General features: G+C 42.3%; 1 protein-coding gene across 1 annotated transcript; it reads left to right on the top strand.

The window, feature by feature from the left end:
• Positions 1 to 3,218: 3,218 nt before the first annotated feature.
• On the top strand, positions 3,219 to 24,460 carry asxl1 (ASXL transcriptional regulator 1). Its single transcript, XM_034591389.1, is given in 14 exon segments — positions 3,219 to 3,584; positions 6,796 to 6,879; positions 11,815 to 11,934; positions 13,447 to 13,648; positions 15,568 to 15,737; positions 15,959 to 16,043; positions 17,308 to 17,474; positions 18,447 to 18,543; positions 19,890 to 19,995; positions 20,287 to 21,250; positions 21,357 to 21,461; positions 21,463 to 21,901; positions 21,904 to 23,075; positions 23,077 to 24,460. Coding segments are annotated over 14 exon segments (4,713 nt in total). The 5' UTR covers positions 3,219 to 3,527; the 3' UTR covers positions 24,022 to 24,460.
• The last annotated feature ends 618 nt before the right edge of the window (positions 24,461 to 25,078 follow it).

Consider the following 25,078-nt stretch of genomic DNA (forward strand, 5'->3'; position numbering starts at 1 on the left):
GAGGAAGAAGTTCCTAGGGGGCGTATCTGGAAGGTAAACAGTCAGTCTCGTGCAGCAGAATGCACAACGTGCTGTATGTTAGCCGCTAGCATTCGGCTGCCCAGCGCATTGGGTTGGAGCACATCGTTTGTTAAGAAGGAGGAGCGCCCCAGAACAAATACAAGTTGTCAACAAAGCCGAGGCAGTGAACTGAGCAGGCGGACTGGAGCCAGCTATTAAGACTGAGGATTTTTCTAAAGCGCCCAACTCCGCGGTCCAGTGTGGGGATAGGACCGGAGATAAAGTCAGATTTGCCACAAGTTTTCAAGAAGTTGAAAAGCTGTTCAAAATCCTTCTTGGTGAGCTCAGACTGCTGACGAGCCGTGTCATTGGTTCCCACATGAACTATCACCCCGGTTATGGACGGAGGGAGTGAGCGCAGTAGCCCCGGGAGTTTTCCAAGGATGACTGGGACCGTAGCTCCGGGGATGCAATGAGTGACTGCATTGAAGAAGCGGACTTCCCTAATTATGGAATCGCCCACTATAAGTGTTTGTGGGGGGAAAGAGGGGGAGGAGAAACCTCCTGTGTGTTTGCTTGGCAGGAGCGAGCCTGAACTGCTTCCACGCTGTGTGTGGATGCCACTGACTGATGAAGTGGTGAGTGTGAAGGTGAGGTAGATGAGGGAGTGACCTCTGACTTGGACGAAGGATTATTTCCCGATGCTGGGCGAGGAAGAGATCCAGAGTGTCGGAGCACCGCCTCTTTCAGCATCCTACGACGGTGTGAGGAAGTTACTCGTGATGGGGGCAGCTGAGTTTGTTTTCGCGTGGATCGCTTAGTTACAGGAACACTGATATCCACTGGAGGGAGGAGAGGCTCAAGGCCAACAGATGCTGTTTTCAAAGAATGATCCCGAGAGGGGAGATCAAGTGCTGCAGACGGATCTGCTGGATGTGTCAGAGAGTCACAGGCGGTGAGGCGGTTGGAAAGATTGAGTGGGGGTGGTGACTATATTACTATATGTTACAGTGTTTACAGAAACATATGTTGAGAAAGTGTTTCATATTTTGCACTATGGTATTATTTAGGAAAATTGATGTTCATTTTGATAAAACTTGAATTATAATACAGAGGTATATATATATACATATGCAAAGAGACTGAATATGAGGTAAAAGGAAGAGCTTTTTGATTTACAGTTTCAATAGAGTTTGTATTGTTTATTCATTCATATCCTATCCACAGGGAAGGTTCCTTATTTCGAAAGGGGGATGTAGTATTAGGAATATGTGTGGGTAGGAACCTTTGATATGTAATGTTGCAAGGGGACAATAAAGACATTCACATGCACATTGGTCTGTCGTGTTCCTGTTTGGAGCCTCCAGATAATGATTTATAATCAGCAGAACAGACAAGACATCAGCTGCTGCACGAGGTCTCATTTCACCAGCTTCCAGAAAACTTCCATCACAAGGGGTACTTTCTAGAGATGATATTAACTATTTTACTATCAATTGATATCTAATGGCTTCCAGACTTTCTCAGGGATTGCGCGGAGCAGCTCTGTAAGGGGGTACTGCACATCTTCAACCTGAGTCTCAGTCTGGAGAGAGTCCCAACAATGTGGAAAACCTTCTTATGTACAAACTGTTTTTTACTTGCTCGTACAATCATCCCATGCCACTGCACTTTACTTATAACATTTCATACAAACCCCTACAGTGAAAAGGTGTATATAAATACATACTCAGCATTTTTTTATTAGATTTTTAATTTTAATTTTATTCCCTTTCTTTTATATATATTTTGATGCTCTTGTCTACTTCATTCTGACGTGCCTGCTGCTGTAACAACTGAATTCCCCTGGTGTGTGGATCAATAAAGTTTTATCTTATCTTATCTCTTAATAATTTAGTTGATAAAACAGTAGAATTAATAATTAATAATGTCATCACAACTTCTCAAACCCTAATGTGAGGTCTTTAATGAATTACTAAATTGGAATTGGAATAATTCTACTAACAAGTAAATTGACAAATGGTGTCCACGTATGTGAACTGGCCTGTTCTCTTTTGTGAAAAGTTTAACTGAGCTAAGATACAGATAAAGCTGTTGTAAAACTCCCTACTGGTCAAGATACAGGAGCTTTTAAAAGCATCTCATGCCTGGCTGATGTCTCAATCCAAAAAATAGGATCAGGGACTCAAGTTTCTTGTCTTTCTCAACCTAGACAAATAAAAAACATATCTTCGTGGATACAGTAAAGATATCCATAACATGATGCAGACATCAGTGAGTGACACCATTCAGCCACACACAGACACAATGTTTATGTACCTGTATGTAAGTAAACATACATACATGCATACATAACTACAGGAGGAAGTTGGAGGAATGCCTCCAACAGAACAACACAAGGGAGGTGTAGAGGGGCCTGAAAACCATCTCCAGCCATGGTAAGAACAGCGGGAGGGGCCCAGAATCTGGAGACAACGAGTGTGCAATTGAGCTGAATTTGTTTTTCAACAGATTTGCCAGCTCGGTCTTGGACTGCCCTCTGGATCCCACTGAGGAGGTGTGTGACAGGAGGATGCTTGCAAAGTTGAATTCAATCACGGACAACACCTCTTACCCCCTACATGACACTGTGGGGGCCCTTAGCAGCTCTTTCAGCAGCAGACTACCCCACCCACAGTGCAAGAAGGAACGCTTCCGCAGGTCCTTCATTCCCCCTGCTGTTAGACTATATAATACCCTCCAGAATGTTAAATAATTGCTGCTTTGGTCATGTTTACTTACACTATATGCAAAAAAAAATCATTTGCACAATTTTTAGTACTATTTTGCACTACTGTGTGTCGTACAAATCATCCTGTGTGTACAGAATGTTCATACTCAGCATTTTTTTATTTAGTTTAATTTATTTTTATTTTAACTTTTAACTTTTAAATTCTTTATTTTTATTCTATTGTCCTTTATATATTTTTTTATTCTCTTGTCTGCCTCATTCTGACCTGCCTGCTGCTGTAACAAGTGAATTTCCCCGATGTTTGGATAAATACATTTCTATCTAATCTAATCTATCTAATAAATACATACATACATACATACATACATACGTGTGTGTGGTGAGATTATTCCATACATCTGTTCACATGTAGTATTTGCATACGGAGGGCCGGACGTTGTTTTGTTACATTCATGCGGAGCGTTTGACCTTTGACCTGGTTATTGCATTCCGGAGAGGCTTGTCCTGCAGCAGCACCACAGCCAGCACTCACTCACTCACTCACTCACTCACTCTGCTTCTGTGCTACAGAGAGACGATGGTTGTTGTGCTCGTTTAGACAAAACACTGGACACAGTAGTGGTAGTATTCACAGACGAGCAGGCACCGTAGTGTTGTCTTGAGCTAAAAGGAACATCTTGTCTTGGCTCAAACATAGAACGTAGTTAGCCATTTTGCTAAGCAGCTAAACCGCCATCGTATTGAGGTTGCTTTGTAGACGCACAGCAGGCTAGCCGCAGACACCAGCGCAGAAGAAATGAAGGACAAACAAAAGAGAAAGAAGGAGCGGACCTGGGCTGAGGCGGCTCGTATGGTATATTCTATATTCTTTTTCATATTCAACTAGCAGTGCTTGTGGGTTATGTATGAATGTATGTAAAGTGATGGATCCAGATGTGTTGTTGTGTTTAAACATTCTCCTCACGACCACAGCCGGTGCTCTGCTGTAACGTTAGCATCAGCTAGCTGATAACATAATAGTGCTAACCCAACCAACATGCATGTAGGATTTAATGTTACTAGAAAGACATATTTTACATTTGCTGCATGTCTTTCAGAGTGCTAACATGAAAAGCTACGCAACATGCTAACCCTTGTTAGCACGCGTACATCATCCTCTGCTGTACTGAGCTCTTTGTTTGCTAGGCAGCGAACATGCTAGTCTTACGCTAAGTATCATCTGAGCCACCCGACTAACATTAGTCATACACGCTATACGACAACTATTCACTTTATACGAATCATTAGACTACATGTGATGCTGTGAAACTCGTGTCGTTATTGTACCGCCTAACTTGCCATAGTAGTAGGTAGCTTATGTTGTTGACCATAATGCTTGCTAACGTTAGCTCAGCTAAAAGCTAGCGTCAACCACTAACCCGCCTGTCTTGAGAATCCACATTGGAACCAAATGGAAATCAAAGTGAAGCTCAGTTTGTTTGATTAAACCTGACCCTGTTGGAGGATCAGGCAACATAAATAGTTGGCACGAATAGCCCTCTGTGTGAGGTCAAACCTTTTGGTAATGTGGGGTCAGGCTTGTACTTTCTTCTTTCAGGCAACCAACATTCTAAATGATGGCGTTTTTCCCAGATGAAAAGACAAGCATATTTACTGTTTTTGAGTGGTGTGATATTACATAAATACCAAAATATATAGCGGCTTCAGAATGTTTTCACAGGGATAACATTTTAAATTGAAAGTCAATTTGCACCATCAGTCTGCAATGGTCCATAATGACAAAGGGAAAGCATAATTTATTGTTCCTAACCCACCACCCCCCATTTACACAATAGTTTGCTTTCGTTCTCTTCGTTGTAGTGAGGTGCTTCCTGTTCACTTCAGTTAGGACAGTCTGCCTATGGTACACTGAATTGATGGACATAGTTAAAAACAGTGCACACATGAGCACAGAGATCCAAATACATCTACATTTAAATATAGATCTAAACCTATATTTCAAATGTTAGATGTTTAGTCAATTAATTAATTCTCATCTGTAGAAAGTGACCAATTCATTCTCTGTGAAAGGAAGATATTTTGGCCTTTTTGTATGTTGTCTTTACTAAAGCAGCCCCTTCTTGAATTTCCCGGCAGACATTGTAAGGATCAAATGATGTTACACAGTGTTATGGTTGGTTTTTAGTGTAGAATCAAATGTAACACTTATTTTGGCAAAAAAAACGGGATCACAAATCTTTGCAACAGCAAGCCCAAATCTGTAATGCATCCCCACAGCAAGGGCATTTGTTAATGAGTACATATTTTTGGGCATTTTAACTCTACAGTGTGATTTTCAAACATTGTTTTTGGATCCAAGTTGAAACTATGTTCCTGGAGATGCATGATGATGATGATGATGATGGGGCAACTAGTTGTAATATGTTTGGGCCATTTGTCTTGGCAATTTGAGTAAATACCCTTTCAGATAGAAAGACGTTTGCACTGCACTTGCTGTGGTGTTCAGCACACAGACCTCCACTGGCCTTGGTCTGCTCTATGCTGGCTGCTGAGTTCAGAGCAAAATAGGCTACAAGTTAAGATATGTTTTTGTTTACGCATTTTCCCTACCTACAACAAGCTACCTGACATGTCTACTTGACTCAAAATGTGTTGTATGTGTCATGTCAACTTGTGTCATATAATTTGTGGACCTCTGACACACTCTAGAGTGTTGATAAACCAAATGAGACTGGCCAGGTTAAGTCCAAAATTTTAGATATTCTGGTCGGGTCTGTCACGTTGGCTGCGCTGAAGTTTTTATACTGCATGTCTGTAATCGGTGAAACGAGCAAAAACGTGTCATGTAAACACACACTCATGCACAGATCCTCCTTGGGTCATGCTCCACCCCTTCACAAAATTATATGGAAAATGCTTAAGTTGTTTTTGAGTAATTCAGACAGACAGACAAGTGGTAATGAATACATAAATTAAAGGTAACTAAAAAAATGTCAGAAAGGGAACTCTTCTATGCCACATGTCTGAACAAGAGTGTGATTAAAGCAGTGAGTGGGCTCATTTACATACTGACTGGAATAGTAAATTAGATGCTGAATTAAGGCTGTTATTGTTAACATCAATATGGATGTTAAAATCACGTATTATAGTTATTTTATCTGCACTAAACAATAACTCGGAAGAAAAATCTGAGATTTCAGATACAAAATTGGACTAAGATGCAGGTGGACGGCATTCAGTTATTAGTAGAAATGAGATTTGTGTTTTCCATCTTGAGTGTCATAGACTGCCTGTGTTCAGACCTGGTATTAATATCCATGCCCCGTGATTCGAACACAAGTGGACTCTCTCTATTGCCATTTTCAGACATGACATTTCCAAAGTATTCAGGTGAGGGGTGGCACAGCATGCAGAAGCAGGATGTAACGTATAAATGTTGCTGTGGAGATCACGTGTTTTTGTTAACAGCACATTGACACAGATGCTAAATAAATATAATTTGGTCTTTTTTAATAGAAATTGCGCTCATGTGTATTTGCATATATATAGCGGAGAAGTGAGATCCAATCACGAGTGGTCAAAGGAGACACATTCCGACACATTTAAATGGTGTGAATAGATTAACTTCGAGTTCCGTTAGTTATGTCTTTGTGAGAACCATTTTAAGCGAAAAAACAACATTAAAAAAAAGACCTCCATACCGCTCCGTACTTTGCCACCTCCTCCAACGTGACAAGCTTAGAGCCGACAACAGACTCCATTCCACAGCAAAGAAGATGGTGCTAGCAACAACAGACTTGAAAAACATCTGGAGCATCTTAATACAGACATTGATGCTCGGTTCAAGATAACCCTGTACCACTTTACGTCATAGATCATTAGCAAGCGATTTTGACAACAATGGACCCACTGACTATGTTGAGATTCGTTTGCGAAGACTAATTGAGCTCAGCTCTGATATGAATGTAGAAGTTGACAGAATTGGGAATCAAAAAAAAAAAGTTCTGATGTGTCTAGAAGTGTTTGTAAGTCTGTGAGGTAAAAAATCTGGGGATGTTTTCCAGGTGTTGGAGAACTTCTCTGATGCACCCATGACTCCCAAACAAATTCTCCACGTCATCCAGACCAAGGGGCTGAAGGAAATGAGGTTAGACACACTCACATACACAAGCATACTAGAGCTACAATTAACAACAATTTTGATAATCGATTAATCTGTCGATAATTTTTGGGATTTATCGATAATTAATTGGACAAAAAGACAAAAGCTACATTTGATCCTTTAAGGCTTTTTGTTTGAAAAGCAAATTTGCCTTTTTGAACAATGCTCTTCTACATGTATTAGGGACATCTGTAACATAATTATGAATTAAGCGGAATCAAAACATCCTCAACTTGTTAGAACAACAACTAGATGACAATACTGATTACACATGGCACAGCAGCACTACTTCACTGCGGTACGAACCTTCCATTTGTTAAAGATCTTCTTGTAAACTGAGAGAAGACAAAGTAATACCCTTCACCCACTCCAACATCTTTTCTCTTCAGGTGCTCCTGAAGTGATGATGTGCTGCTGTGCCATGTGAGATGAGCTTTGCACATTTTACAGCTAACAGACTTCTTCAAAGTCTTTTTTTGTTCCCACACCTTTGACGACACACTTGTCTCCGCTGTATGGTTAGTGAAGTTTTCTCCACCATTTTTCAAATGCTTAATCCAAAGAGGAGATCACGGTGTCACATGAGCTACACAAGGTCATGGCATTGGCTGTGTGCCGAGCATCATAACAGACCCAACTAATCAATAATGAAATGAGTTGCCAATTCTTTTTCTGAATCGATTTGAATCGATTAGTTGTTGCAATCCTGAAGCACGCACATTGTTTTGTACCAGTCCCTGCTGTTACAGTTAAAATATTAAAGCTATTATTTTCAGTAGTCAGTGAACCTATTACACAGTGCACATGAATCAAACATCAGTTAGTGTGTTTTTAACAAATGTTTTCTTTCCCTCCACATGGACTACTCTGCATGTTGCTGACTACAGGAGGTAAGTTGGATACAATTCAGTAACCAAACCACTCCTTTTTCATATTCTGTCATGTTCTCCAAGGCCAATGTTTAGAAGAGGCTGTAACTCTGGTTAATATTTCAGTAACAATTTCACCTAAAGCATACGCTCTAAAGGTGTGGAAATTTCTTGCTTCTAAGATGCATCGCAATGATATTTGTTACCCGCACTGCTTCAGGATTGGGGCAGAAACACATTATAGGTCTGGTCGCATTTTACTGTGCCAAAGTATTCTGTTTGAGTGACCTCCCTCCACACTGTCCCGCTGACCTGTGCTCACTTTGCATGATAACAATAATCACTAATCAGAAGTTATTACGACACGTTAAGTACTGAAGGGATTACTTTGTGTTTATTTGATCCGCTCTAGATTATATGAGGCGCGTGTCTCACAAAAAAAGTCCAACATTTAGTGCGCATGCAGTTCACCTGCCAACACAAAATGTGGAGAGATGCAATTTTTGTCAACATGGAGCCAATATTATTTGTTTTGGTTGTGTGTCGTTTATTTTATTTAGGATATGTTGGTATTTTTTATTCTAATTCAAATGTCGGACAGAATTTTCTTAAATTCAAACTTTTTAAGAATTAGAAGTTCATTGCTCTTTGAAAGGATGTACTTGCCTGATTATTCTATAATATTATCATTGTATCAGTGGTATAAAATAGTTTAAATTTTTCGCAATTATACTGCCAACAAACTTTGTTATCGTGCCTACCTCAATATTTTTGACAATGTACCATGTTAGAGGTTTCCTTACAGTTTACAGCTTTAGTTCGAGGAGACTCTCTTTCATATCCAAGCAACTCAAATATCCTTAGCTGAATTGAAATCAAATCGAGACCTTGTGAATTGGAATCAAATCATTCTGGGAAATTAGTAGCCATACACAGCCCTAATTAGCAACTTAGCAGGAGATTCTTCGCTCTGACCGATCACAACAACCAAGATATCTCTCTGTGGTTCAGGTAAGGGATGGTGCAGCAGGCAGATACAGGACATAACGTATTGATACCGCTGCAGAGATTACGTGTATTTGTTTCCAGCACATCAACACGGGCGTTGGACTTTATCACCAAATCTGTCTTGGCACCTTTGTCGGTGTCTTCAACTCATGACACCACATTTTCATCCTGAGATATTTGTTTTCCCTTTTGTATTTTTCGGTGAATCCTGCAGAGGTTTTCCAGGGCTCCAGACAAACTTTTTTTTACTAGAGGCACTGTAGCCCCTTACTGAATTATATATATTACCCGCGATAATATATCATATGTCTATTTTTACTGGCCTGCCGGTAAATAGGACGCACACTTTTTTTTGAGAAAGCTCTATGGGCCGTGCCACGGTGCGCAATACCTGGCTAGACGCGAGCGAGAGCTACTCTCCACTCCACTCACTTGCAGAGTATTTGATGATATTAAATTATTTTTCCCCATCAAGTTCACCGTGTCTCTCAGGCTTATCTCTCTCTTTTTTTCCTTCCGTCTTTCTCTCTCCATCTCGCTCCGGCCAGAGAGCCAGGCGGCATGCACGGGCTCCACTAGCCAAGCCAGAGTGCACACAGCCCCGCAGAACAGAGAGCCAGGCGGAGTGCACGGGCTCCACTGACCGAGCCACGGTGCGCAATGCCCGGCTAGATGCACATGGAGCGAGCCCCCCTCCTCACCTGCCAAGTATTTGGTGCTATTAAATTATTTTTCCAGCGTTCCAGAGATCCCAGTGCCTGCCCCGTCAAGTTCACCCACACGCTTTTCTCTGTGATGAAGATGAACAAAAACCCCACACAGGAGTCGTCTCACTGATGCACACCTTCACTCCATCTTTAGGTTTCCTCAGCACAGAGCCTAACACCAAACATTAATAAACTGTCAGCCAAGAAAAGATGCCAAACATCTGGCTCTGGCACATGCACATAAAAGAAGAATGTAGCCTACCTAAATATGTTTTCTTTTTGCACTCTATCCAATATCCTGTCTATCATGTTTAATAAATGTTGACCCTGTTTGGCCCTCGATGTAGTCCCAGTTTTTAATTTTGGTCCTCTCTGTGATTGAGTTTGACACCACTGCTTTAGAGCACATCCCCCTGACGACCACTATAGGGCCTGGCACCTCGGAAGGCCAACTCTTGTAGTTGGGCCTTCTAGCTCTTTTGCCCTGAGTGAGCCTCATCTGTACAGCCTCCTTGGCATAAACCTCCTGCCAAGTCCTCCACTGTGTCCACATGCAGGGACCCTCTGACATCAGATTTAGTCCTCTTCTGTTCTGAGAATCCTTTCATATATCTTTCTGAAATTGGCTATTCTGCATTTTTATATTTGTTACTTTAAGTACATGCTGATTAGGGCTGGGTATCGCCACTGATTTCCCAAATCAATTTTATTCCAATTCACAAGGTTTCGATTCAACATCAATTCAGTTAGGGATATGTCGGTCTACAATACCAATTTGGCTTGGATATGAAAGCTAAAGCTGAACTAAAGCAGTAAACTGTTAAAGGAAACCTCTAACTTGGTGCTATATTGAAAATATTAAGGTAGGCCTGTCATTATAACAAATTGATGGACGATATATTGTCCCAGAAATTATTGTGACAAATGATATTGTCATCATTTTGAAACAATTTCATACCACTGAAAAAACAATATTGGATCATAATCCTGCAACTACACCCTTTCAAAGACCAAGGCGTGCACTACACCCCACTCTCAGTCTGAAGACGAACCCACACAAAATGTTTCGCTAGCTCCTGGTATTTCACGTGATAGCAATGATGATTGTAACACAAATTTATTTGCAAGTCCCAGTGGTGTGGAGTAGTTGTAAAATTTACTCGCGCTGTCTCCAAAAATAGTCGCAAATGCTATGACTATTTGGTCGCAGTCTGGAGCCCTGATCTGATTTAGAAAATGTCAGGAGGTTCTTGGGAATTCAGTGCATGTCTGAAAGCAGCCATAGGGTCGAACAGCGTGCTGTGGTACTTCATCCTTTTGGCATTTTTACCATATAATAGGGGTGGGAATCTCTAGGCACCATTTGATTCCGATTCAGAGGGCTATGATTCGATGATTAAATTGCATCAAAGAATTTTATTACTAAACATGATTTTTTTTTTTATCACTGTGCGACTACCTGAGGTTTGCATCTTCACTAGCCTCATGATTTGTGCATTAACATTTTTTAGACTAACTGTTATTACAAGTGTGCTGTAATTTACAAAATAAGGTTTTCAGTTCCAAAACTTGACTATAACTGTCTAACAGTGTTCAGTGCTCTCCAAATTGATTTGACATTCATTCAGTTTAGACTTGTGTGCTGCATCTTTAGCCTTTACTGTATAAGGGTTACTGCTCTTTTCTGATCATTCACACTTAGAGCTGATCTTTAAAAACAAACTGCTGAATTAATATTTACTATGGATAAATGGGGTGTCGCTTCTTTTGCAACAATGAAGCGCAAAAAAAACAAACTATTGTGTGTCTGCAGGAGTATGTAGTTATTAATCGGTGGTGTCGGATCACTTTAACCCTGATGTCCTGGCTCAGTGTGAACATTTTTAAATAAGTAGGAAAAGACGACCCAACCTTTTAATGTCCGTCTGTCCTCATCCTGGAGCAGCGGTCATAATTATGCAGCGGCGGGACATTGCTAAAAAATTCATGTAGCAGAAAACTTAAATCAATTATGTTCTGTCTCTGCATCGCGATGCATCTAAGAATCGAGAAATTATATATGTATAGTATATTATATATGTTTTATTAAGACCTCAAAAAAGATCTCAAATTGTGGAAAATGGTATGGTCCAAACATCATGTTAGTGTATTGTCACACAACCCTAGCTTCCCTAAGTTTTGTTCACTAAGGTTATACTATTAGTACTATCTCCATGACAAATGGATATGAGCCAAGTTCTTCAATCTTCTCATCTTAATTTGGTTTAATGTCTTTAGTCTGTAATCACATTTTCTCTCTTTCTCTCTCTGTGTATGTATGTATGTATGTGTGTGTACAGTGGAACAGCTCCTTTGGCCTGCCTGGTCACAATGCTGCACTCTCAGGTAAGGGGAGACAGAGTTAAGAACAGCATCTTCTTTAAACTGCCTGGACGGATGAGCCTGTTCACCCTAAAGGTAATCAAACACAATCCTCCTCACTCAACACTTAATTTCCTTCTTGATTGTGACTTTATTTTACTGTCAAGAGTCATGTCATATTTATACAGCACATTTAAAAACGTGCCTTACAATCAAAGCACATGAATGAGCTATACAAGTGTACATTAAAAGAAAGTAATGGTTTTATCACTTAAGTATAGAAATTAAGTAGAATAATACTAAAAATATAATAATAATACAGATTAATGATCGACACTGGCAGAATTCCGAAAACTCAGAAGTAATCAAAAGCAAGATAAAAGAGGTTTTATTACAATTAAATTTAAAATTCTAAATATCGGAGCAGGACTTGATGTTGGATGGGAGACAATTTTGGGCTTGCATGCAGCAACAGAAAAAAACCCAGTCCCCCTTTGTTTTCAGTCATGAGTTGTGACTGAAAACAGTGTCAGGATGATTAAAGCCGTTTTCAGATATGACAGTTTGCCTTTTTACACAAGAACAATGCAGCAGGATCTCCGGAGTATTCGGTTAGGGGTGGCAAGGCAGGATATATTGTTCTAAATTATATCCATATTATGCAGAATTTATACTTTATGTGTTTACAGTACATCGACACCAAATCTTTCTTTACATCTTCTTTGGTGTTTTCTTTTATCTCGGTCCTGTGTTAGAAACGTCCTCTACTTGCCTACTTGCTCATGCTTAAGCCTCCAGTGGATCTCTTACTTGCTTTCTCACATACAACCCCTTCAGATAATCTCAGGAGATCATCCAGAGTTGAGTGCACATCTGTAAACATTTTAAAGGGCTAGTTAACAGAAAAGTTTTAATTCACTCATGTACCCACCACTAGGCCGTTTGGTTACGGGGGTTTACAGTATTGCAGCCAAATACAATACAATTGAAGTAACTGGCGACCATGTCTTCAAGGGTAAAAAAACAAACATAACATGCCTCGATGCTCCTGTGGTGTCATCCAAGTGTCCATAAGCCCGAACATTCAAATTTGACTTGAAACGGCGTCATTTACATCATGTTTTTAGCCTTCGGAGCTGCGTTCAAATTTGCACGCAAACACTGCACACAAGCTCTCGTCCCAAGGGTGCGTGCTGGGTGCGCGTTGCTTTGGGTGAGAACACAGAGACTTGTGCTGTTTACCCCCGAAATTCCAAAAGCGTTTTGTGGTCTCAAACAATTCACCCACCCCTCCATCGGCATAGTGGTGAGTAGATAATGAGTGAATTTGAATTTTTCCGTTAAGTATCCCTTTAAGTGACATGGGAGTAGATTGTGGAATCAGGAGATCTGTGATGTTTTGTAGGTTTAGACCATTAGTAGCTTTATCTATTCTGTATTTTTTGGATAACCGATGTAAGAAAGCTTGAACATGAGTGATATATTGATTTTTGTTGTATGAGTTAATTTAGTCCATTCACTATTTACCATATGGCTTACACATGCAGAGAAAATTGTGTTTTTCCAGAAGAAGAGGATACTGATAACTGTACTGTTGACACGTTGTAGAAGAATGCCCTCCAGTGGACAAAGACAACCTCAGAGTCAGAGGCATCAACTGAGGCAGCTGGCAGTACTTCCCAGCCAACTTCCAGCAGCAGCACCCCTGCAGCAGGCTCGGCTGCAGTCCCCATTGGCCCTACTGAGGCCACTGAGCAGGAGAGCTGTGACTCCACTGAGACCACTGCTGCCGCCAGCGGAGACAATGACGGTAACACCCTACCTCAGTTACTGTTTCATTATATCGACCAATGATGCATCCTGTAGAGCAGTGGTCACCAACCTTTTCGAGCCCAAGATCACTTTTTACATTTCAAACGTAAGCCGAGAGCTACCACCCTGATATCTTCCAAAAAAAACACTTAGTTACTTTATTAGTTTTTGCAATTTCTGTTAAAGGCTGAATGTACAAGAAATAAATATACACAAAGAAGGGCAGTTGTGCAACTTTTTCTATTCAATGCACAATATTCAAATTAATATCAATTCATATTTACAAAACACAATATGTAGCTACTCAGTTCCACATCATGTTCTGCAGAGGAGCTGCTACTGCAGAACAATGTTTTACATGTAGGCTTTGATTTGAATATGGCCACAAATATGATTATTGCCTTGTATGAAAGAAGTCCCTTGTACTCAAATAAATACAAGTACTACACAGTATGAAGCTGAGCATCTTCCGCTCCTGCAAATATTTCACAATAAAAAACCCTTTTTAAACAAGGGAATGGATTCCATCAACAGAAACGCTGGAGTGTTTTTATTTTGAAAAGGCATACAGAAAGTGTTGCAACCATTTGTTTGTGACATAAATTCATCAGATAAACATTAAAACTCAGGTAAGATAATTTTCTCAGTTTATTCTGCTGTGAACCACAATGTTTATCTGTTTATGACACAAATGTATTATAACACTTTCCGAACCCCTTTCAGAGTAAAAGCACTCCAGCGTTTCACTTTCTGAATCCACTCATTTGTTCTAACGGGGCTTTGATTGTTATCGACAGACCGAAATATGCGCGTCTTCATACCGTTGAGTCCTGACATTTAGTTTAGTACATAAACTAACTTGTAGGAAATGCAGTAAATAAACCTGCAGCTCCACCGCCAGTAGCGGGCACACAGCGCGTGTGAAAAACAGACAACCGACACACAGCTGATCTGCGGCGCAGCCGAAGCCAGTGAGTCCAGAGAGTTGGGGGATCGACAGTGAAGACTGGGAGATCGGCCGGTAGATCGCGATCGACAGGTTGGCGACCACTGCTGTAGAGGTTATAGCTGTGCTGAGCTATGCTGTGAAGTGCCTTAAGCACATGAGCCTCAGGCTACATCCATGCCACGACAACTGTTTACATGCAGAGGAGACAAACGATTATTACCAATCTCTGACAATTCCCCATGTATAGCCTTCCTGTTTATACGTGAGTGGCCCCGTGAAATGCGTTTTCAGGTGTGTTAGTTTAGATGGGAATTAAAACTGATATGGAGCCAGGAGAGAGATGCAAATAATCCAGTTTTCAACGAAAATGTTGTAATATAATTGTGGCATCAGTGATGCAGCTAGTTATTCTATTACAATGTGCTGGTGAATATTAATAGGCATTAATAATTACCTTAGTGTTATATAGTTCATTCTCTCTATTCTTTCTTTTTCATATCTCTCCCACCTGGCTCAGCAGGGTGTAACAATGTGACTTTATTTCAATTTAAAAGTGCTCAACAAAGTGGTGTAATTGTCGCCTCATGACATTGCACAGATGCGCTGCTGCTCCAAAATAGAAAACACATAAGATTAATAATTCTCTTTATTGTACAGATAAACTAGGACATACATCAGTGGCTCTCCTATTCTTTAGCTGCTGGTTGAACACAGTTTGGTTGAAGGCATGCACCATTATTACAGATTGAGCCACACCACTGGTTGTGATGTTGTATCTTAATATACTGTAATTCAAAACAAAAGGAAAGCAGCCTCAGCTCAGACAGAAGCTATTTACTGCTGAATGCTTTCTTTAGCATGTGAATCCAAAGTGTGTATTCCTATCTTGTAAATGTTCATAGAGTACCTGCATCTGTTACAAATATGTGTGAGAGAATTTACCTTAGTGTATTTGTTCCTGACTTAAGCCTCGGTGGATGAGAGCTCGTCCAGCACCTCCTGCTCCACAGAGCCTCAGGCTCCCAGCACCCAGCCTCAGACCCGCCTCAGCAGAGCAGCAGGACAGCAGGGACGCACAGACACACAGCAGAGCCAACATGCTCAACACACTCAGACCAGACTGAGCCGCTCCAGACAGGTCAGCACCCTGCATGAAGCCATGTTTACGATGGACATTTTAAATGTATTCATTTCCCCAAAATTTTAGATCAGCTCTACATTGTCATTCAGTTTGCCTTTTTTTGACAGTGGGACTATTCCAGTTCCAGTTATTAGTAAAGTCTTCCACGTGTTTCAGTTGGATCTGTAAAGGGAATGTGCTACTGTAATATACTTACTATCTCCTCCTGCTTGCTACAGTCAGGGAGGCAGAGGAAGAAAGCAGTCATGATGCCTCGTGTTGTCCTCACCCCTCTTAAAGTAAATGGAGAGCATGTCCCAACAGGTAAGGACCTCTCTTTTGTCCCTAGAACAACAACACAGCAGAAATTAAAGTCAGAAACTATATTTCTGATTGGCCTGTAAAGTCAGACTACAACATTAGTCTAACCAGAGCAGTGCCTGTTCAAAACCTGTCTGTTTGGATTGGGCTTTTTACTTGGCCTGTGGTAATGCTGATGGCAGCTTCCTGTCTGAAACTGTAAGACAGACAGAGATTTCTGTAAGTATTAGGCAGATGAAATGCTCTTAACAATCTGTTTTATCTCCTCTTTTAGTAAAGTGAATAATAGATGTGTTTTATATTTTTATGATTTCCTGCTTCTTTGATATGCTCTGCAGCGACCACAGAATTTTTCATTGACATTAGTGAGTCCTCCTCAAACAGTTCTACAATATACTCTCTTTTTATTGTTTCTGTGCTGGATGTTGTGTGCAGAACAGTCTATGGTGCAGAGTTCATCCTATCTGGTTTATCTGCAATGAAGCTGTTGTGCATCCATTCAGTGTTTTTTATAAAATGAAGCTGAATTTTGTTTATTACTGTTCATGTGTATGGCTTTTATATAACTTAGATTGATTTACTTTACTGATGTTATTTTTTCATACATAACATGTCGGCTAAATAAAAGCTCTGTAATTCAGCTTGATATAAAGCATTGCAGATACAAAAAGAACATTGTGCTTTTACTTTAAAGGCAAATTTCCAAACAGCAAGTGATTCTATGAATATTGTTGCCATGACAGAGATCAGCATTCGCAACACCTGTGTCAGTCCGATATGGTAAAATCTAGACTATATTGCTGGTGGACCAGTTGCCAATCACTGCAGTATGATATTTGAGGATGTAGAAGAAGACAGGTTCAACTTGGTCTGCAGACTGCCTAATAGACCATGCTGCCCCAGCCCCACTGACTGCAAGCCGCAGTTTCTGTTTATACAAATTTTTATTAATATTGAATGTAAGCCATTTACAAATCGCACCAAATTTGACACTGCACTTTTAGTGCCCTTAACAATACACATGCCAATTGTGAAGCTGATAAGTTGAACAGTTCTCAAGATGCGTTCCACAGACAGAATTGACTGACTGACAATAAACAATAAATAAAGGTTAAGTAAATTCTTTCACCAGTTATCTGAGGGCCTGATATCTAATATAATATTAATGTTTTGCTGTGTGAAATATTGTGTGTGGTGCTTGGCTCCATGGACCTGCACACTGCTTCAGAAGCTATCTGTGTGAGTTAAACATTTTTTTCTGCTGCAGGGCCCATGAAGAGGAGTCGAGGAGGAGTGGATGTAGACTTTGAGACACCAGGCTCAATCCTGGTTAACACCAACATCAGAGCCCTCATCAATGTGCGGACCTTCTCAGCATTTCCCACACACTCTCAGCAGCAGCTGCTGCAGTTGCTGCCAGAGGTGGACCGACAAGTATGTTCTTTTTCTGTTGTTTATCCCAGGCTTTTATGTTGCATACCCTAATAAAAAACTGTCTTGACAAAGTGTGGTTTCACTTCAAGCACTCGTGCAGAGAGGTTGTTCTGCTGTGATTATAAATTTAGATGACAGAGCACCACACTAGTTGGTGTTTGTCTAAAATACTCCCACACTGTATGGTGGTTATGGCTCAGGATGTGAAGGTGGTCCCCCAGCTCCTCCAGTCCACATGCTGAAGTGTCCTTGGACAAGACACCATAAATTGCCCTTAATGCCAATTTGAGTGTCAATTTGTAATAGAATGAAAACATACCACATAGTAGTGCTGTCTGAATGTGTATAAGTGCTTTGAGTGATGTCTAAGACTAAAAAGTGCTATATACATATAAATGCAGTCCATTTACTGTAGATGATCGAGGGCAAGTTTTTTTAGTTGTAGCTTATTGGCCTGAGGATCATGCTTGGACCCATGTTGACCCAGGGCTTTGGTCACATTGATGGGTCCCAGCCCTTGCTGCTACAGATCACCATTTGCCTGTTTATTCTAAATGTATTTTGTAATGTCATTTATCTAAACTGTACCAAATTCTCCACTGCAATTCCTTGTATCACATATCAAGTTTGAAATAGATTGGATATACAGCTTTAGATATACAGAAACCCAGATTCTTTTTTTTTTTCATATCATGCAACTTAGAATGAACAAATGACAAAGAAAAACAATATTTGTGTGCAGCATAAATTTCAGGTTCAGGTGCAAAACCGCCTAGTGTGAGAATGGTGTGCAAATGAGGACAGGTTGCAATATTGTAATTCAATTGTTCTGTATATTTGCTTTTGCATGATTGAAATTTTGTAAAGCTCAGTTACGCTATGATACAGGCCACTCTATTTCTCAGATGAATTCATTACATTACATTTTATTGTTTTCCTACTGTGTGTACATTGAATCCTCTCACTTTGCAGATTGGGCCTGATGGAATGGCCAGACTGAGTAGTTCAGCTCTGAATAACGAGTTCTTCACCCATGCCTCCCAGAGCTGGAAGGAAAGGCTGGCTGAAGGTAAATGATTGTTCAGTCATAGACGAGTGGTGCCACTTAGCTAAAAAGAATTGTGTAGTTTGTTATGAAAGCATATAATTAGACATGGATGACTGGACTGGTCTGTTATCTTATTTCTGGGCACTTCTTAATTTCCCAATTCTAACTCTGAATCATATCAGACTACTCCATGCAATTTTTCATATGACTGCCATCTTGCAAAATGGCGGCCAACATAGATTTTCAATAATAACCATAATAACTTTATATAGTACCTTTCAAAACAGCTGATACTAAGTGCTTCACAAAGAGGACAAATAAAAACGAGAATATAAGACAAGAAGCAAATTAATACAATGTCATTTAAAATCAAAGCAAATTAAATTTAACAATTTCTAAAATCAAAGACAGCAGATCAAATAAAACATTGTTTAAAAGTAATGGCAAAAAACAACAAAAGAAACCAAATTAATAGCAATTTTTTTGATTCACATGTATTATCCAAATAGCAATTCCGAAGAGCCATGTATAGTAAATTAATTCAACAAACTATGTCATGTTTAACCCTGTTAAATATTGTCATCTAAAAGCACTGTGACTATTTTGATAAATGGCTGACATTGAAAATTCTGGATCGCTCTATATACAGATCTATAAGAATGCCTTTGGATACAAGTGCCAAAATGTTATGGTCTTATCATGAAATTCACAGTTGGTATTGTTTTCTGAAGTTGGTGATAGGAATGTTTTGATTTGTGTTTAAGTGGAACAAGTGATAGAAGACAATGACAAAAGGTTATAAAGTAAGGAGGTGAGGAAATCATAAATACCAGCAGCAGAATTCACACTAAAAGCTCTGTTTGTGGTGTGAAAGGTTCCTACAGAATCACACAGTGTGTAGGTAGTGATCTATTTACAATACAGTAGCCTGAAACGTAGTTTGCTTTCTTTCTGCAAAATAGCCGACTAAAATGCCCATGTCTTCTGTGTATCCAAATGGTGATGCTTCTTTTTTTTTAATGTTTTGTCAAACAGAATGAAAGACTTGATCAAGGCAGAATGTTTCTCCCTTGTGAGCATTTTTAGTAAACAAACTTCTACCTCTTCTTTGACAAAAATACCAGTACAGATCAGGAGCCGATTGAGCTTGGTTGTGCAAGACAATCGGTCTGTACAGTGTGAGCACATAAATTGTGAGCTTCGACTTTCATCTCAGATTATTTACCTGTAGTGTGAGGTAGAGTTTAACATCACTTGGTCACTTGGTTTATGCCCAGCTTAACTATTGTACTGGTTTACAGTTTCAGTCGATGTTAGTTGAGTTATGGAGCCATTCATAAACCTTTACATGTGCTTGACCCTTTTAGGTGAGTTCACCCATGAGATGCAGGTGCGTTTTCGACAGGAAATGGAGAAAGAGAAGAAGGTTGAGGCATGGAAGGAAAAGTTCTTTGAAGAATACCACGGGCAAAAGTAAGTCTGAATTTACTGTTCATTCAACATTCATGTTAGGGGTTTTGTCATACTTGAAGTGGTTAAATAAGCTATTAGTAGTTTATTGAACATTAAACACGCAAAAGTATCAGTAGTATAATTTAGAGTCTTGATGTGCTATGATCAGCCACCACATTAAAACTGATCATCACAGACAATCATTTAGTTTTAAGCCATTTATTGTCTTGTACTTTGACCAGGGTTAATCAATCATGGCCATTTTGCATCTTGTTTTCATAATGTACTAAACTGTAGTTTTTGTATCTGTAGGTCTGGCCTGACACGAGAGGAGTCCCTTAAGCTTACCATGAGTGAAACCAATGAAGTTGCAGCCAGTGTGCTCGACAGTGATGTTGCTGTTGTCGCAACTGGTGCTCCCAAGAGACGCAGCGTAGGTCGACGAAGGAGAGATGGCAGGATGAGGAGACGCACGCGGGCTGACCTGCGTCGCAGAGCACGCAGGACCCTATGTAAGGCCCCTGCTCCTGCCTTACAGCCTGAAGAAGCAACTGAGAGCAGTGCTGCAGTGGACATCTCAGCTGTCTCTACTGCCTCTCCCATGTCTGACAATACAATGGTTCAAGGAGAGGTGGTGCTGCAGGCGGAGTGTGGTGTGGAGCTTCCACCTGAGAGTGCCCTCATTGAGCCAAAGCCCTCCCCCAGTCAATTGTCAGTGTGTTTGCCAGCCCCCACTCCTACGCCTACTCCCACTCCCAGCCCTACTTCCACCAGTGCAAATGAGGAGCCTGAACTTACCGCCTGTCTACTCCCTGAAGAGCCTGCACCTGTCTTGGCTTCCACCTCCTCCCCTTCCTCCTCCTCCTCTTCTGTTTCATCTGCCTCTTCACCCGCCTCCTCACCCTCCTCACCTTCAGATGGACAAGGAGCTTTTGCCGCAGGTCTAGACTCATCTTCATCCTCCTCAGCGTCCTCCAGTGCTGCAGTTGCAGCCGATCCCCTCGATGATACTGCCTCAGTGGTCACGTCCATCACAGGGGGTACCGCCACCAGCAGCCGAGAGAGCAGCCCTTCGGCAAGCCCAGCCAGCACACCTGTACCCAATGCTCAGCTTAAGGAGCAGAAGAGAAGGCCAGATGAGAGTCAGGCCTTCTCCAGCTTCCCCGAAAAGAGGCCGCGGCTCGACGACCGTCAGTCCTTTCGTACCACAATCGACAGTGTCCGTTCGGAGAAGCCGCAGCAGACAACAGAAGAACCCAAGGTGCCGCCTATCCGGGTAAGACTTTGTGAGATAAACCTTCACACAAAATTGATTTGGCTTTTCTGAAATAAGTTGTTCCTTAGGATAGGTGGTACTCACTGTCCTTGTGTGTCTGTCCCAGATCCAACTGTCCAGAATCAAACCTCCCTGGGTTAAAGGGCACCCCACCTACCAGATCTGCCCACGGATCGTGCCTCCCGGTGAGGGCTCTCGGCGGTCGGGGACGGGGGGGCGCACGCACCTTGGCAGACATCAAAGCCCGTGCCCAACAAGCCCGGGCCCAGCGCGAGGCCGCTGCTGCTGTTGCAGCCTCTGGCGACGGGGCAGGGCCGGCCGCAGTCAGGCTGCGGCCTGCTTCTGGGCTACCGGATAGCAGCAATGGACGAAGAGCACAAGAGCATCCAGGACCTATCGAGCCCGGAGGAGGAGGAGGAGGAGGAGGAGGAAGAAGAGGAGGAGGAGGAGGAGGAAGAGGAAGAGGAGGAAGCGGGGAGGAGGAGCAGGGATCGTCTTTGGGCGCTAATTTGTCTAGAACACAACTACTGCTTCTCAGTGTAGATCCCACACCCCAGCCCTCCCTATCTTCTACCTTAACATCCATGTCCTTGGAGCCTTTACAAACCCCAAGCCCTCCTCAAGAGGAGGCAGCTGGGGCCCAGAGGCTACAGAGGAAATAGAAGCAACATCAGCCAGTGTTCAGAGCCCCTGTAGTGGGCAAACAGATAAGGTAGCTGACAAGCCTTCTCCAGAGCCTGTAGCTGTAGACACTGTAGCTGAGCCTTTGGCTGCCCAGCCGACCAGGCAAAGCCAGATGCCTGAGTCTGCCGCTGCCCCCATAGAGAGTTCAGACAAAAGTTGTGAAAAAATCCCACTGGCCCCAACCTCAATCCCAGATTCACTTCCTAGATTTGGGGCTCAAGGTGTGGACGTTATTCAGACGCTGGCAAGTTCCTGTCAGCCCATAGAGAAGGAACAAGGGAAAGAGGCTGGAATGGGTGGTGTTATCCAGCATGGTTCCCACCATGTGGACGCCCAGGAACCTCTCTCTCATTCAGCTACAGAGAACCAACTTACAGACACATCGTCTCCCCAGCATATTGTCTCTGAAGGAGATAAAGAAGACGAGGCTGGGACACATAGCGACTCCACAGAAACTGCTTCAGACTGTGAGGATGAGTGCCAGGAAGATGAGCAGCAGCAGCCTGACCAGGACTGGTGCCCCACACTGAGCACCCAGAGAAACAGCCAACTGGTCAGCTGCAGCCCTTCTCCTCAGAACCAGCAGCCAGTCATCCAGGCCCATGTTTCTGGTCGTCAAGGTCAGACCGTCATTCAGCCTTGCTTCCCCAGCAACTTGTCTAACCCTTTACAGAGCCGCTCCCATTGTCACGACCACCTGCCTCTTCCCCAAGCCCTCCCACAAGGCCTCAGGGATGGCAACGTTGTGGTCAAAATTGAACCTGGAGATGATTGCAGAACTGCCAGACAGAATTCTGCTGAAGAAGAGTGCTGTGAAGGCCTAAAGCCCTCTGTCACTCAACTGACTGCAGCAGCTGCCTCCAAGAGATTGGCCAACTCAGTCAGACCAGTGTCCAGTGTGGAGGCCAACAACCCTTTAGTCACTCAGCTGCTGCAGGGCAGCCTGCCACTGGAGAAAGTTTTACCCTCACACTCTGCCAACAGGCTGGAGATTAGCCGATTGCCAGAGGCACAACCCAGGCCACAACTAGCCAGGACACCTGGGCCTCGTCACAGGCCTGAGGCTTCAGCCCAGTCTCTTGCTTCAGAACTCAATGCAGTTTCTCAGAGCCACAACAAGTCTCCTATAGGCCGTCCAGTCCTCGTGTCTGATGGAGGCCCCAGCTGTATCACAGCATCAGTCTCAGCAGGCCCCTGGGGCTGTCCCAGTCATCACTTCTCTGCCACCCTCCTCCTTCAGTGCTTTGTCCTCCAGAAGTAAGACAGACATTAGCTCTCAGACTACAGTGGAGTCTGCTGTTATCAAAGACTCCCGTGGCCCTCAGCCCTCACCAGGGACCACTCCAGACAGGCCCCAGCCACCCCACCGGACCATGCCTAATGGGCCATCTCCCCCTCATGCAGACACCTGTCCCACAGAGGTTTTACCTACTATTAAGATCAACTGGCGGCCCCAACAGTCTCAGCTCCTCCACCCTCAACAACAGCAATTTTCTCCTGCACCTACCATAAAGAATGAAGTCGCTGCACGGCCCTCTTGCCAGGCTCTTGCCAAATCCTCCCCCACTGTACCCATGAGTATTGCCAAAAAAGAGCATGTGAGCTCTGTGGACAGCTTCCTTAGTGGAGGGGCAATGGAGGGACTCCTCAATATGGAGATGACTTTTGCCAGGATGGCTAAGAAGGAGCATGGCAAAGCTTCCTTTTCATCTGGCTCTCCCTCCACCTCCTCCTCTTCCTCACCCTCCTCCTCTTCCTCCTCCCTTCCCTTCCAACTGTATGGGAAGCTCCCCAAGAAAGCGGGCAGTGTTGGAGCAGTAAGCTACACAGCCAATGTGTCAGTGATGGACAATGGTGGTTTCTCCAGGAGCATGGCGGATAGTGTGCTCCAGCTGCGTCCCCGCTTGACCTCCAGCCAGACCACCCTTAGCATCCAGGCCTTTACTGACAGTACAGCTGAGGAGGTGGCACTCAAGTGCTCGTGCCGCCTCAAAGCCATGATCATGTGCCAAGGCTGTGGTGCTTTCTGCCATGACGATTGCATCGGTCCCTCCAAACTCTGCGTGTCATGTCTGGTGGTTAGATAGCATGTTGAGGTCCTTGTGCACTGCCGCACTGCTTTCTGTGTACAGTATCAGCAACAGGACTCAGGCTCAGTGGACAGAAGCCTGATTTGGTCAGAGCACACAGGAGGCCCTAACAGGCTTGCCTTGTATAATGACTGGTCTGTATTTTTTGTTGTTGCAGAAATTCAGATTTTTGTTGTTGTACTGCTATTATTATTGTTATTATAATTATTATAATTATTATTGTTATTGTGAATTTGGGGCATGATTTATTGTAAATTGTGCCTTTTTTGTTTTCTCTCCTCAAAAACATTTACCTCATCTTATCTTGCTCCACCTGTCATCTTTTGGTGGCCATAATTGTTTTGGTCCCTTGTTTCCTCTGCAAACAGGGACTTATTGTTATCTCTTTGATCAAAGAAGTATTTTTTTAACCATTAAAATGAGTAAATGGCATTGTCTTCCTGGTTTGTGGTTTTCTTCACTCATCTCATGATTCCCTTTAACTTCAGTTTAAGTTAAGTGCCTAAACCTAATAAAATGATCCTCTAGCGGGGCTTTGAGTCCTTTCCTGAACATAACACTGATGCTGCCCACTCCTCAAACGAGTGACCCACAGTGTATAAAAATGACGATTGTCTGTACCACAAAATGTGATTTTGATCCAATAACATGTAACGCCAGGTTCTCCTTATATTCACATTCAAACGATTATTAATAGCAGCTCATGTACTTACATGAACACTTACTGATTTTTCTTTGTTCGTCTCTGTTTTGATTCTGTCGTACTTATCCCCACATGAAAAAAATAATTCAAATTGCCAGTAGACTGACACAAAGGTGCAACATGTGGAGCAATTGTGCACTCGAACATCTGCACCAGCCTCAGAAGTCAAGGTGTGAGGCTGCAAAGAGACACCAGTAGAAAAGTAGCCAAAGGATATGATGAATAGGATGTAGGAAGTGTGTTACGATTTCTCAGAGCTGTAATGTCCAGCTTTAATTTCCACTACTATGGTTTGAAGTGCTCGGTGAGCAGGTAATGGCTTCTGCCTCTGTGCTACTTTTCTTGTGTTTT

Source organism: Hippoglossus hippoglossus, chromosome 7 (genome assembly GCF_009819705.1).
Source record: "Hippoglossus hippoglossus isolate fHipHip1 chromosome 7, fHipHip1.pri, whole genome shotgun sequence".
Classification (NCBI taxonomy): domain Eukaryota; kingdom Metazoa; phylum Chordata; class Actinopteri; order Pleuronectiformes; family Pleuronectidae; genus Hippoglossus; species Hippoglossus hippoglossus.